Here is a 15,634-nt window from a genome sequence, read left to right as displayed (position 1 = left end):
ATTATCGCGACAAAGTTGATCAGTACGTCAGGGCAAAACACAGGGATATATTAAAATATACACTTCTGATTTATTTATTTATTTATTTGCAGCATCCAATCCATAATTTATTCTGCTATGTAACGCTACGTAACCTAAGGAGTTGAAAGACGTCATTAAGTTAGTCACTGATCAAGGAACATCAGATAGACGATTACTTAAGTCATCCTTAAAACGAACGAAGACTCTATTTTCCACGCTGATTTTAAGCCATTTATCCTCGAATCGTGTCCATGGAATAATAAAGACTTCAGTGAGCGGTATTTCAGGCAGCTACCTTGTCCGACATGAGATCTGAACAGAAGTCGGTCGCTTCGTCACTTCATTTGGGATGTTCAACAGGGATTGCGTATTTGGGATTTAATTTTACGGGGCGTTTGAAAAAAAAAAATCAATTAACAAAACACACAAGGTACTTTTATCAGAGGTTTGAGAATTACAGCCCCCGGGGTTACGGCGCTATATAAATTTTTTATCTGTCGTACATAATATAATAGATTTTTCGAAGGCCTTCGATTTAGTTCCTCACGATCGGCTGCTTATGAAAATCGCGGCATCGGGCGTGGACTCGAGGATAGTCGTATGGATAAGAGAATTTCTTTTAGGCCGAACGCAGAGAGTTAGAGTAGGAGGGCAATTATCAGAGGAAGTCAGAGTAACATCAGGAGTACCGCAAGGGAGTGTATTGGGTCCACTTCTATTCCTCGCGTACGTAAATGATATTTGGAGGAACATTGAATCGACTATTAGACTTTTTGCAGATGACTGTATAATATATAGGAAAATTATAAATAGTAAAGATATAGAAAAGATGCAGATGGATCTAAACAGTCTGGGGGAGTGGGCGGTTGAAAATGATATGAAAATTAACCCAAGTAAAAGTAAGGCAGTTAGTTTCACGAGAAGTCGGGTGAAGGAACCACTAAACTATTCGTTACGGGACCAAATAATTCCGGAAGTGAGCAGTTGTAAATACTTGGGAATTATCTTAAGCAGCGATTTAAGCTGGGCTGATCAAGTAAATTATACGGTGAAAAAAGCCTGGAAGGCACTTCATTTTACAATGCGTGTTCTCAAAAAGGGGAATAGTAACACTAAAAGTCTAGCCTACACATCACTAGTGCGTCCGATTCTGGAATATGGGGCGGCGTGCTGGGATCCTTACAGGGAGGGGCAGATAAATGCGTTAGAACGGGTGCAAAGGAAAGCATGTAAATTTGCATATCACAGGAGCGATTCGAACTGGGAAACCCTGGCACAGCGTAGAAAGATAGCACGAATATGTGCTCTCTTCAAGGCGTACACGGGAGATCGGGCATGGAAAGCTATAGGTGTCAGATTGCAAAGGCCATACTACCTGAGCAGAGTCGATCATATTCGGAAAGTTAGGAGCAGAAAACAAAGAACAGATATCGGAAAATATTCCTTTGTAAATAGGACCATCCAACTCTGGAACCAGCTACCTGCTGAGGTTTTAGGGACTCTCTCCTGTAAACCAAGTACGTTTAGGAAGAAGGTTAGGAAAGTGATAAATGAGGTGAAGTAAAGGGAATAGATGGGTGGGTGCAGTGAAGGGGGGTAAATTGGGGTGAGGATGGGAAGGTTTCATAAGTGTAGTGAAGTGAAGAGAAGGTCCTGATGAAACGTGTGATTCATTACTGTTACTGACTTATGTCTAGTTGGTATTAATTTTTAAGTTATGTACTTTAGGTTATACGGTTTTGTAATATTATGAGCTGTTTTATTTTGAGTGTGGTGTGTTGTTTTGTTGTGTCTTATTGTTCTTGTTGTGCCTTATGCTTTTTGTGTCTCATTGTTTTTGTTGTGTCATGTCTTTTTGTCTTACTGTATTGTTGTGTCTCATTGCTTTGTTGTGTCTTATTGTTCTTGTTGTGCCTTATGTTTTTTGTGTCTCATTGTTTTGTTGTCTTATTGTTTTGTTGTGTCTTATGTCTTTTTGTCTTACTGTTTTGTTGTGTCTCATTGTTCTGTTGTTTCTTATTGTTATTGTTTGTGTTGTCTTATGTTTTTTGTGTTATTGTTTTGTTCTGTTTCATTGTTCTCTTGTTTCTTATTGTTTTTGTTGTCTTATGATTTTTGTGTCTTATTGTTTTGTTCTGTCTCATTGTTCTGTTGTTTCTTATTGTTTTTGTTGTCTTATGTTTTGTTGTGTCTTATTGTAGGACCACTGCCACCGGGTAAAAACCCATTTGCAGTCAAATAAATAAAAAAAAAAAAAATAATATAATTCTAACTCCACACAGCGGAGTTATTTTGAGAAGCCAAGAAAGGACGTGTGCCTACAAAGTCATCGGACTTCATTTGAACTTCTCCACCAATTTTAAAACTTTCCTCTAGCTGCAATCACAACAAATTATTATTATTATTACTCTGTAAATTCCTAAAAACAAAAGTCCTATCACTAATTGTTTTTCTTCTTTGATAAATTCAATCAATGGAACAGAACTTTCAAACGAGTTACATTATTATCATTATTCAAATAACAATTAAGACCACTTTGGTTGAAAACTAAGATCAACATCGTTTATATTCGCCACATTTTTCACTTCTGCCGATTTAAATTCAGGCAAACCAACATTGTAGCTTATTCTCTACATTTAATTGTAAAATTGCCTTTTTTAAGTGTCTGAAATCTTTATATGATCGCAAAAAGGAAAAAAAAATACAATATCCGATCTATTCAGAGAAAGTTATCACATGTCCAATTAAAATTTCAAAGTGACATAAAAGACATACAGGTCAGCCACCTCACCACAAAAAAAAAAAATTCCACCAATTCTCATCGGCACCTTACACTCACGCACACAGTTTGCATTAACACACCTGTTTCTTGAACCGAATTCTGTGGAACGCTGTTCAGAAATCTGAAATAAAAATTAAATACTGAGGTCTGTCTGTAGAGCCGAGTTGTACAACAAACAAAATTCAAGTGTACACATCGACAGCTGCCCCCCCCCCCCACTAGTCACGAAGGATTATACAAAATCCCCCTCCCCCCATTAAAATGTTGATAGGTTCGTATATCCGTCCTTCCGTCACGCGAGGTTTGATTTATTAAAATCTACCTCATGATCCAGTTTGAACACAAGAGAAGAAATTTTGTGAGAATTTTTCTTCGAAATGTGATTTTTCCTCAAAACAATAACGAAACACTGTTCTCTTATAGTCATCTTCTACCCTTTCACTAGCTTCTCCATTTTCTCCTCTTTTATCTTTGTTCTCTTCAGCTCATGATGACAGGCAACGTCTTATCTCGATCCTTTCATCTGCAGCCACAGTCGAAGCAGAAAGTAGAGTAGAACCTTCATCAGACACAGAAAGAGAAAAAAGTGCATTACAGAATATCAGAGTCAGGGAATTTCTCTGCGTCACAGCTCACATGACAACAAACACGTATCAGAGGTCATAAGATGCACAACGCACTTCATAGTTCCGTAAATTCGGTTCACGCGTGTCTCAAAACAAACCGTTTCCGGGGACACTAAACCTCGTTGAACATCACGTTTACGTAAGCGAAGGCCTAGAATTATTTTAATTTACACCGTTCTCCCCCTCAGAGAAAAAACACGTCTCAGAATAACACCCAAAATAATTCTTTTATATTCTTCAAACCACTTCCCTTACATGAACATCAATTATAATATTTTATTTCCGGATTATTTAACACAAGAAGACGACAACCCGTGTTTACCAAGTCTCCCCCACCACCACTCCCTATCCCGAGTCAGATGAATCCAATCCACGCCCCAAATCCTATTTATCTAACAGCCATTTTAATATTATCATCCATTCTGCGCCTATGTCTTCTGAGTGGTTCATCCCTTCCAGACTTCCTAACGAAAATCTTGAAAATATTTCTGATCCGCATGCGAGCTACATGCCCCGCCCATCGCATCCTCATTGATTTGATCACCCTAATAATATTTGGCGAAGAACAAAACTATGGACCTTCTAATCACGCAGTCTTCTCCAGTCTCCTGCCACTTCATCCCTATTAGGTCCAAATGTTCTCCTCACCACCCTGTTTTCAGACACCTTCGTTCTGTGTTCATCCCTTAACGCGAGTGACCGAGTTTCACACCCATACAGAACAGGTACAACTATAGTTTTTCATATTTGATTTAACCTTTGAGCTTTCGGATACCAGACGGAGAAAAACAAACAAAAGATTCTGAAATAAGTGGCAGGGAATTTAATCCACTTACTACTTCTTCGTCGAGTGCAATCGAATCGTCGCGGCTCGGCTATGCAACGGGACGGCACGGTAGGTATTTGCCGGTCAAATAACATTCTGCGCTGCGGTGTTCGCGCCATTGTTACACGAATGCGTTGTTTGTACTGCGCGTTTCACGGCAAAACGTCGTCATCTACGGTAGTAGTGGATAAACCACGGCGCAGAGCGTGCCATAATAACTTCTTTCCAGCAATTTACAAACGTCAGACGCCACCACAGATAATACCACTACATCTTAAGTAGAATGAGGTGTGCAGTTTAAGAACGTCACTCGAAAATACATGTATTCCAGTGAATTGCTTCTTGTTATTATTATTATTATTCTTTTTCTTTATTATTTCATTATTATTGTATATATTTATCAGTGTTTGCCTGTTATTGGCTTCTTGCTGTTGGCAAACACGTAAATAAATTAATTGAATTTAATTGAATTATTATGTACTTTAAGTTTTAAATAAATTTTCGCTAAAAGTAGGTGAATTAAGACAAATTAAAGGTAACAGGAGTGACGTCACAACACTGTTCTACATATTGGGGGGGGGGGGGTTAACGCCAGCGCCACCGAGAAATTAATAACAAAATTATTGTCAAGAGAGAGAGAGAGGGAATTTCATTTTACCTAGATGTCAGTGGGCGTGGAGGATGAGAAGTAACAGTCCAATACATTACAATTAGACGTCTACCCCCTGCTAAGAGTACAACGCAGTTGTAAATGATTCCTTATGAAAAACGAGAAATAAAAATAATGGGGCCCATTTTGACCCCGAAGTCTTTTGGTACAATACGGGAAGACAAAAAAATTTCAGGCCGAATTCTCGAACATAAATCGGGCGAGTTCCAATATTTGGTCACCTTAATTCCGTTCTAAAACGTTTCAACATTAATTCAATTCAAATGTTTATTTACTCGCGTGTTGAATCAACAGACAAGCGGTCAATTACAGGTCAGCACGTGAATAATACATGGACAAAAAGTAACAACAAACAAACATAAAAACAAACAAACCAATATCATTTGATGTCACTGAAATAAAATGAATTCCTTTCCGATTCCCGTTCATATTTGATAGGACACGCTAAGATATCGCATCGTGACACTGAGACCAATTCCTTTATGAAGATGGCCGCGTAGTCTGATAGAAGTTTACCAACGTTTCGGAGGTTCTTTCTGCTTCCATCATCAGGGCGATGAGACAGCCATCTTCGGACTCACAGCCGTGAAAATCTCAAATCCTACTCATTTCTTTACAGCCACTTAAGAAACCTTCTGTGCTTTGTGAATATCGCCACACGAAATAAATACCTTCCATTTAAGCGATTTGCATCTCGCCACGGTGTAAACACAGCTCGTCAGTTTCGGGTTACGCACGTGAACGGGCCCTTCGTAGACACGAAGGGAGGCGACTGACTACGTAAGGAGTGAGGATAATTCAATATTAGAACGTTTGAAAATCTGTAAATTAAGTTCATAAAAATACGATGTTTATATAATGAGATGGCTGTCATTCGTCTGTGGATGATTTGACATTTGAGGAGCTTGAAGATACGGCCCACTTTCGCTGACTTACCCCCCGAAAATATCGAGCAGACAGAACCCCGAGAAGACTGCTCGCATTATGTCATTAATAATGATATCTCTCTCCGGTGCAAATTACAACGGCAGGGGCGGATACAGGTGAAATGGGGGCGGGGGTGGGAACTGAGGGGAACTGAGGAGGGGAAAATGGTGCAAATAACACTGCTTTGTTTGTTTGTTTGTTTGTTTGTCGGCAACAGTTACAAAGCAATAATTCATAATGCTACAAGTGCTTATGAAAACCTAACCTAACGTTACCCAGAAAGGAAAACTTTACATTAGGGGTATGATGAGGGTTGTAATAAAAGCGGGGTGGAAATCAAAACCACCCTCTGTATTAATTCTGTAGTGATACAGTAGGGATGAAGGGTTGGAGGCTATGAATCTTATCTCATGGCCTGAGGCCATGTTAATTCTTTGAAGCTTGTATTTACTTCGATGTTCGATAACTCTGAATTCCACCTGCAGATGGCATTACCGGTCCCGTATGATTTGAAGAACGAATTGCGATTATTTACGTAAACAGAATTAACAAAATGATCTGTGTAATGGAAATGAGTTATGCTTTCTTTGAGAAAAAAATTTATTAATAAAAACATTGGCCTGTTATTCAGGAGGATTTAATTTTCAAAAACCAGGGAATTATCCTGTTGTAAATTGCTATGAACCAGGAAAAAAATGACTTTTCATTTAAATTCATTTAATTTTGCAAGGTCTTTAGTTTATCATATCGACTCATTTTTTTGCATAACATCTATGTTGGCCTTCATACTACGTAAAGTTTCGACTTATTAAGTTATTTAACAAAATCAGATTAACTGAACAAATCAGAAAAAAAATTGCTATGACGAAAGTCCCTAAACGTCAACTCTCTTCGACGGCATGAAGACATCCCCAGAGCGGACACTCTGTCGTGAAACTGTTGGACGACGCTCCAGCAACACTACTGAAAACAAATCATGAGGAAGTCGTCTTCAGGCCCAAAGACTCCTTCGAAAACTGGCCAAAAATTTTAAAATCTGAGAATCGCCCGAGACAAATCACTTACCACAGAGGCTGCGTCAGTCGGCGGGCAGTTCGAAGTCCTCGTCCTGGAAATTCCTCTGGGCTCGCCGCTTACAACTGAACATGGACCTCAGGGCCTGCATGCAGGTCCTCGTCTTGTGGACCACCTCCTCTTGCATCAGGTTGAAGCACATGGCGATGAGAGCCATGCCGAGCATCAAGTACACGGAACAGAAGATGAAACTCAGCTGAATTTCTTGGCTGCTGATCACTCGCTTGCCAGGAACGATGTCTCCGAACCCAATCGTGCTGAGGCTTATGAAGCAGAAGTACGAGCTGTCCAGGAAGTTCCATCCCTCCCATTCGGAGAACAGGACCGCGCCGAAGCAAATGTACCTGCAGCGGACAACAGGCTATTCTTAAGGCGTGGATCACCGAAGAACTTCGCTCTGCAAGTTAAAAGGCTGTTTCTCACGGGTACATGAACAGGGGCGCATTTGGGGGGGGGGGGGGGGGGGAAGATACGAAATGAAAATTCCCGTCTTACGACGCCGTTTAGGACGACGACGTCGTCCTTCTGGGTCCCGGCACTGAATCGTTGGCCCCAAATCCCAGAAGAACGTCAAATTCACCACCGTCAGAACCTCAAATCTCAGACCAGCGAAGACGTTGTACCTACCCCACCATGATCGCGAGACACAGTGTGACGGGGACGGTCACTGTCTGCGGGTCGTACCGCTCGTCGTCTCCGCTACTGCTGCTCTCGTCGCCCTGATCCCCGTCAGCACAGCGCTCGATGCGTACCGCCACGTCCCCGCCAGCTTCGTCCTCAGTGTCGACTACGTACTGCACCTGCAATCAGCACAGGTTAGCAACCCAGAGCGTGAGGATAAGGCGGGCGGAGAAACATCCCAGTCATCGTTCACGGGAAATTTGGTAAACTAGTGGGTATATCAACATGAATGAACTGAGGAAAACCAGGACGTTGAACTTTACTGTATAATAATAATTATCCTGCCATTAAATGAGACGCCAAACACGCTTCGCAGTTGATACAGCTGGGTGAAATAACTGATCACACTAATGTCTCTCTGGTCCAGTTACTTTAAATTCGACGCTAACACAAAACAAACGCCTGTTCGGCGTTAGTATTTCATTATTTTTCATTTCTTTTTTCTAAGCCCAGTGAGTGCAAGAAGTGCGAAGAATAATGAGCAAACAATTTTCTCTCACCCTCCAGTCATCTCCGATGAAAGCGCCAACTGACGCCGGCTGCTGAAGCGCCAACTGGTGACGGCGTAAAGCACGGCGTCGCGACGCTCCGTCACAGCACCCGTAGCACAAGCAACACTTGGCGTACGTCCACTTGAAGCTCTTGGCAAGGATGTCGCCGATGTTGGAGAGGTACAGCAGAAATAGGGGCATCCCGATAATGGCGTAGATGATCGTCACAACCTTCCCGATCTCCGTTTGAGGAGCGATGTTGCCATAACCTGTGCACAACGAAAAGAAATTTCCCGTTCATTACACTTACTCGAGTACTATGGTCCGTCAAAGTTGACCCTGAATTAAACTTTTTGTGTTGAACAGTGACACAATTTATTGCAGCATTATCTCTGCCAATCACATTTCTTAATAAACTAAACATCTTCACGAAAACTAACACGCAGACTCCGCCAGACCCCACCATAGGCACCAATAATGCCTCGTTTGCACTTATTGCTACTACACTTCGTCCGCTCATATTTTTTCCACATCGTACAATTTTTTTTCGGGATGCAACATTTATGCAGCACCAAATAAGATCAAATGACACGAATTTCAAGTTCTAACTCAGCAATGTCCACAATACACTGAGGAAAACCATGAAAGTAGCGTAGCTGGTAACTCGCCAAAAACTAATCAAGAACGTTACCGCTGCAATAACCCGCTCGATCCGTCAGTGAGCGGTTTAATAACAAAGTTACGACAAAGGACGAGGCGTGTGTCACTTCCTGAAAGACGGCCAGCCGATCAGCCCACCACGCCTCTGGTGGCAAAGTGAGAAATTGCCACTTGCCGCTACCAGCACTTCAGGGGGTTCCCCAGCCTAACATATTACTCCCCTCTGACTGCATTCGGAGTTATTACTCCACTAAATGAGTTAACATACAGAGTGTCGTAATCTGCTAATGCCAGCGCTGAACTGACAGAAACCATCGCGAGACTTCGTTGAGAAATATTCGCTATTTATTATGAGAATCACACTAAACCCACAGATACACTGCGTAGGCATCTAAATATTATTTAAGAAATCAGTCCGTACCGCGAAGAAAACACGACACTTCAACAATACAAAGAACAACTGGTTAACGCTGTTTAAGGAAATAATCGATGCCTATAGTGAGAATCATAGTTCGTCGGAATAATATTTAAAAACTCAGTCCGTACCGCGAAGAAAACACAACTCTTCACCATTACGAAAATCAACTGGTTGACGCTGTTTAAGGAAATAATCGATGCCTATAGTGAGAATCATAGTTCGTCTGAATAATATTTAAAAACTCAATCCGTACCGCGAAAAAAACACAACACTTCACCATTACAAAGATCAACTGGTTAACGCTGATTAAGGAAATAATCGCTGTTTACACTGGGAATCATACGAGACACTAAAATGCAGAGTTACTGAATATTAAAGTAGGTGGTACATATAATTACCACTGTGATTTATGGGGTTAAGATTACTAACAAATCCGAATTACTGCTGAATTTCATCGGGGTGCAATAAACAAACAAACAAAAAACATATTCCGAATAAATTATGTTTTTCTGCCACCAATTATGCGGTATATTTGTACGCGTTTCATGTTTCACAGTTACCACATTTTGTTGTCATATTCTGCCTCGTAGTATCATTGATTTTTGAAGTAAAGAAAATTCTGGAACTCTATACAGACACGTTAACTTCCAGGGGAAGGGCTTGAAACCTTAAAATAACATATTTCCCTCACATGTAGAAAAATCCAGAATGAAGCGTGGGATTTGTGGAGTTTGTTTTTTGATGGAATATGAAATCAGCGGAACGCATGAAGCCATGTGCAGAACTCGTGTCGCACTGACTGCCTAATCTCACATATTATACTAGTAAGTCATTAAAACTGTAGCCGCAATGTCAAGAAGGAAAAATACGTTATCCACTGGCCTCCACGCTCATTTATAGCAGAAAAAAAATTTACTGTAACGGGATGTAAACAGTAGAGATACTACCCAGCAGAGAGCAAATACAATGCGCGCAGTCTGTGTGCTTTTATTATATATAAACAAATATCAGTGATGGCGATTTGTTGTCATTATTCTGACAGAATAACGTACGAATTTAGCATTTGAGAGGTACCGATTTCGATTATAATACCCGCAAATTTTCTTAAAAATATAAAATATTTTCACTATAAATAAGATAAATTACCCAAAAACGAGGGTATAACTGGCTCTCGAAACGTCGTGGGCAATGGAAAATGTCCCACATAATACTATTCATCAATAATTTTAAAAATAATGAAAGTGTTAGTATAAACACGACCAACCACTTGAAGATAGGAGTAGATGTGGCTCCCGAAACGTCGTAGACAAAGGAAATTTACAGACATAATAACGATACAAGACTTACGAAATAAAACTATTTTTAACACTTCAATTCAACCTAATCATCTCCTGTCGAACAGGCTGGAATAATTCAAGATACAAAAAACATATCAGTTTAAAGCGAATAACTTACTTAGTGTCCTAACACACATTTGCAATAATGAATCCAGCACAATACAAAATAAGTTCTGTATTGTTATAATTTATTTCCAAAAATGTTTCTTTGGCGTTCTCTATTTCATATTAGGCAGACTTATAATGCAGTAACTGTAGACAGCGGTGAATCCCCTGCATTCTGAGCCTTCAATAACAATTTGTTTGCCCCTCCAATCTGTCTTTCAACGCACCCCCCCCCCCCCCCCCCAGAAACAAATTCCTTTCATTCCCAATATCTGATACTGAACACCAGAAGGCGGAGGCTGACAAAAATAGAGTTCAAAAATCAGGATATATATATATAAAGCAATACAGAAAAAAACTGCTCGTAGTTTATTGCTTCTTAAGAGAATATTATAGTTCTGCCTTCAATATTTCAATATGGAAGGCAATGCTTGGAACGTTAATAATCTTTTCTGAGATGTTTCCAGAAGCCGTCTCTCGTGCTGGTAAAATGTGTTACCACGCATGATAACTAGGTCAAATACCATGGTCTATTTCCTTCCACTCCCTCCGGCTCAGACAACTTCCGTTGACACGTCCATCACTTACTAGTTCTTCCAACATACTGTTCTCCACTCAGGTATCTATCCACATAATAAGCAACGGTGGTTGATAGACATTTCCTGCTGTCAAGCTATTTTGAACCTTACGAGGTAATATTTATATTTTTCTAGTGTTGCTTTGTTACACTTTCAATAAAAATAATTTTCTCTTACGAAACATTTTTGATTCTTCCATCATTATTGACAGGAAATTTTTTAGTAAACTTTAATATTATTTTCGCGTTTTATATTATGGTCTAGTGGATTATGATATCGCGTCACCGTGTATGTGCTAACCGACGTTTCGGAGGAAAATGTCGCCTTAATCTTCAGGCAATTGTGAAGAAGGCGGCAGGATTTTACTCCGAAACGTTGGTATCTGTGACGAAATCATTTGTTCAAAACATGGCCACAACCACCTGGAACATCATAGCCACTTATAATGGCCTCGGACTTGCCTGTTGAAAATACTTTAATATACGAATCTGTTAACACTGACGTGACATCTGGTGAGGGAATGTGACGGAAGCCTCAGAACTCACACGAACGAACACACGCATTCTTTTTTTAAACGTTTCTTATTTGCCGATCGCTTGAGATTTGGGAGGCAAAAACCGAATATCGAAAAGCAAACTTACGAACCTTGAAAGTGTGCAGTGTACAAGCCGAAAGCTGAATCCCCTGGCTTTCGCTTGTATTTATGACATCTCACTCACTGGAAGGCAGATGTGTAGTGCAAGCGCACTAGACTCGCGTTTCAAACCACAAAAAGTAAATAAGTTTTTCGAAACAAAAGAAATACGATACATACGTCAAGTTTTAAATGGCAAAGTTTCATCCTTAAAGATACTCCAGATACATTTCGTTAATTTTTCACTGCATCGTTAATATAAAGAAAACTGATAAATTGTGTATCAGAATATGATGAAAGGAAACGAAGGTAACAAATAAATAACGCAAGTCACTTTACAGCTGTAACCAACGTCAGAAATGCTTACAACAGAACTCCATTACACGGGTAATTGAATTTATAGGAACTCCGCAAATAGACTGAAATGGAGAAGACATTGAACAGCCTCGCGAAGACGCCATCAGTGTAAAACGTAGCCTACGCCATCTGGACGTAACCACAAACAAAATATAAACTAATTTTACACATTAAGAAACGGACAGCAAATTACGGCAATCTTCAAACCCCCTTCTGTCTGAAATTAAGAAGTTATTAACGGTTTAAAGCTTGGTGGTAAGTATATGTACCACCTACTTTAAAATTCAGCAACTCTGCATTTTTCCCAAATTGTATTAATGGGTTTGTACAATTATTACTGCAAATATCGATTATGTCCTCAAACAACATTAAAGAATTAAGGACGAGCGGGTACTGCCTGGGAACCGTCACAGCCGAAAACATGTCTGCTCAAGCGCCTCGCCCTTCTTAAACTCACTGGCGCTTCTAAGGGTTTTTCATAACATAGCACCACATCGCATATGACGTCATAAATTTTCTTTCCGCTAATTCATTGCCTTACCAACCAGGAAATGGCTTTTACACGGTTTCTCCATGAGAATTCTGAGACACAATCTTCAAGCAAAACACGACAAATTAATTTCATAAATCCGGAATTCATTCGTAATCCGTGTATAACTTCAACAGCTGATACAGAGTAGTATGATAACAGTAACGGTAAACAAATAACGAGTTATTTCAATTTTGGAAAACTTCGCGGTGGTACAAAAATTCAGAACTTCACAAAATGAAATGTCTTATCCAACGGGGGAAGTATATACAAAATAACAATCTATAAAAGGGAAATGTCTGTCTGTTATGTATCCGTATGTTATCTTCTTCATATGACACCCCCACTCCACCCCCCAAAAAAGTTTCCTTCAATTCCGTTCACTCTGACAAATGCGCGGTTCTTCGGAACAGAACTGAGACTTGTATTTCTCCCTGCAGTTCTTTTTACTTCATTTCTGTCAATAAATATCAAGCAGATTTCCCGAGTTACGTCGCGTCTCGGTTTATCAATATGTCTCACATATTCGGCTTCGTACACTGGTTGTATTTTGCTCCAATACGCGTCGCCACTCCCTTTGTGCATTTGTGTGCGCGCGTATTAGTCCCTGTTTCGTATCCCATCTCTTCCTCCGTCACTTCCCCGCAGATTGCTAACCTTACTTTACTGTCACGATCAAGGCCAGGGTATTTATTCACGTTAACCGCGTTACCACGGCTAACACCTAAAAAAAAGTATCATTTCGTGACATAAACCGGAACACAAACAGAACCGATCGGATAAAATGCATCGTTAATCAGGTGGAGAGAGCCAGCTCGGCGTCTGTTTGCGCAGGCGCACAGACACGCCATGAGAGCAGGGACTACATGACGTTCCACGTTCTCATGTCAGCCAGTCTTGCGATGCTAACATTAGCCTTTGTGCTACCTTTGACGTGGCGCATTGCATCGAAGTTATCGGGATTTAAAAGCCGAAAATCTTCACGACGACCGCCCCCAACGGTTTGGGATTTGGCTAACACTTTTAAATAAGTCAAGACCAAATCCATCCGACGCAGCCGGAGTAGATAAAGCTACAGTCTTCGTTACCGATCATTAACTTCGTCAGAAATCTGAGGATCTCACACCTGTGATAATATCGATCGTGTTCTTCAGGGTGGCGACACGTGGTATTACAGGTGGTTACCGACTCCTCCGAGGAACGCGTCGCCTACGTGTTCACCGGGATGCGGTACGATCACACCAAACCCCGACAACCACCTGTGAGACGACGTCAACACCCAGAAGGCCACAGTCATCTTCGCCTTCGTTATCACACGAAACGGTGATTCGTACATCAGAGCTCGCAGGCCCCTTGCAAACAAAAGACTGTCAACGCGCGTGTTAAACCGACTTATCCGAAGTCATCGAATCATCCCACGACCTGCGACAGCTCAGTCTATAAACCGGTTCATCACGAGATTCGTAGGGCACGATTTTCGTCATGGATTAAAGCTGACGTTTACAACTTGTGGAGTTTTGCTCCCAGGATTCAATACGCCTCCACTGCGTGTTGCATATGCACACAATCTTTTCCACATTTACCTTCAATATGCTTTTAAAAAGGCTATTAAATAAACGCCGAGTTCTATTGTGTGTTCTTAGAACTTCTTGGATAAGCGAGCTATAATTTACAAAGCAATTTATTCAATGCACAATTGGCACATAGAATTCTAGATCTCCGTCGGAAATAACGCTTATATATTCCTCGTAACGAGTTTAATAGAATTTTCAAACGAAGTCTGAATTTTGATATTCATTCCGACTACTTCATTATTCGGCTGGATTTGTCTGAGAGTCATTAGATTAGACTACAAAACCGCACAGAATTTTTTAAGTATAAGTTCTTATAACTTTGGTGAGCGGAAAAACTCTCTGAACTCACAGATTTAAACAAATGATGAAAACTGAATTGAAGATCGCAGATGGCGAGATGAAATCCTGGTGAAAATTGTGTTCCGAAATGGAATAAATTTACGAAACCGGTATGTTCTTTCGACCACGGAAGACTGAATAAGTTACGCGGTTTCGCGATATGGAATTTCAAGAGAAAAGAGAAGAATTTTTAAGAAACTGGAAAAAGCAATGCAGCATTCATTCAACTTTTACTATCCGTACAGAATCGCGATTCTGTGCCAGGCGAAATTTACAAGTCGCAATTACACTCTTATTGGCGGTCAAAGACTCACGAAAAGGAGGGAACTGTAAACGCGTGCGACAAACAAATTTACCAACCTATTTATTAAAATCATCATCATCATTATCGTGTTCAAATGTGCGAACTTTCAAATCTCTTTCGTTAAGACCAAAGGCATGCTTCTGTTAGTTCGCTAATCAATCTTATTTTTCCACAAACTAACGTTAGGTCCTTGATCAGTCGAGCGATTATCAGCTTCTGGATTCAGACTCTGCACAGACGGACATCTTGAAGGCTTACGTACGCTGCTGGATCGTCATTTCATTCGATATAAATCGGATTTGAATTTGCATGTAGCCTGCAGTTCCGTGAGCCATTGAATGCGACACGCAACGCACAGTACACCGGATACCTTTCACGAAGAGGCAACCATATAAATCTTTATCGTAGAAGTCTTGAGTGACATTAATCCCAAGTGAAATAAACTAAACACATGAAAAATGAAGAGAATTTCTTGAAGCGGATTTTTGCGGCCAGAAAACCTTTTCATTACCTACGATTACTAATTAACAAACGCTGTCTTACTAACCTTTTATTAGCTACTGCAAATATATTGTTCCTGCTCTCACACGAGATTGGAATAAAATTCCGCATGGTTGCCAACTGCTGGACTGCCAAAGAAAGACACGGTCCAGCTACCCCCCCCCCCCACCCCAAACAGAAACACACGCTTTCAGCACTTC

The 15,634-nt window shown here is 40.5% G+C and overlaps 1 protein-coding gene across 6 annotated transcripts in view; it reads right to left on the bottom strand.

The window, feature by feature from the left end:
- Positions 1-434: 434 nt before the first annotated feature.
- sand (potassium two pore domain channel sandman) overlaps positions 435-15,634 on the bottom strand; it is a 90,823-nt gene continuing 75,623 nt past the window's right edge. For 5 of the 6 annotated variants that reach the window (XM_087342407.1, XM_087342408.1, XM_087342405.1 and 2 more), the window contains 4 exons: positions 8,108-8,367; positions 7,554-7,726; positions 6,918-7,270; positions 435-3,362 (listed from right to left, as the gene is read on the bottom strand). In XM_087342407.1, coding sequence (XP_087198533.1) covers positions 6,931-7,270; positions 7,554-7,726; positions 8,108-8,367 — 773 coding nt within the window. In that variant the 3' untranslated portion in view covers positions 435-3,362; positions 6,918-6,930. Of the gene's footprint in view, positions 3,363-4,839; positions 6,816-6,917; positions 7,271-7,553; positions 7,727-8,107; positions 8,368-15,634 lie in introns of those variants that run through there. The other variant, XM_022081958.2, reaches the window with a different exon arrangement.

This window comes from Zootermopsis nevadensis, unplaced genomic scaffold, assembly GCF_977971745.1.
Source record: "Zootermopsis nevadensis isolate Lab colony 2312 unplaced genomic scaffold, Znev_1.0 Znev_ptg000003l, whole genome shotgun sequence".
In the NCBI taxonomy this organism is placed as follows: Eukaryota; Metazoa; Arthropoda; class Insecta; order Blattodea; family Termopsidae; genus Zootermopsis; species Zootermopsis nevadensis.
Note: the sequence above shows the minus strand (reverse complement) of the source record. Positions and strands in the feature narration are given on the sequence as shown.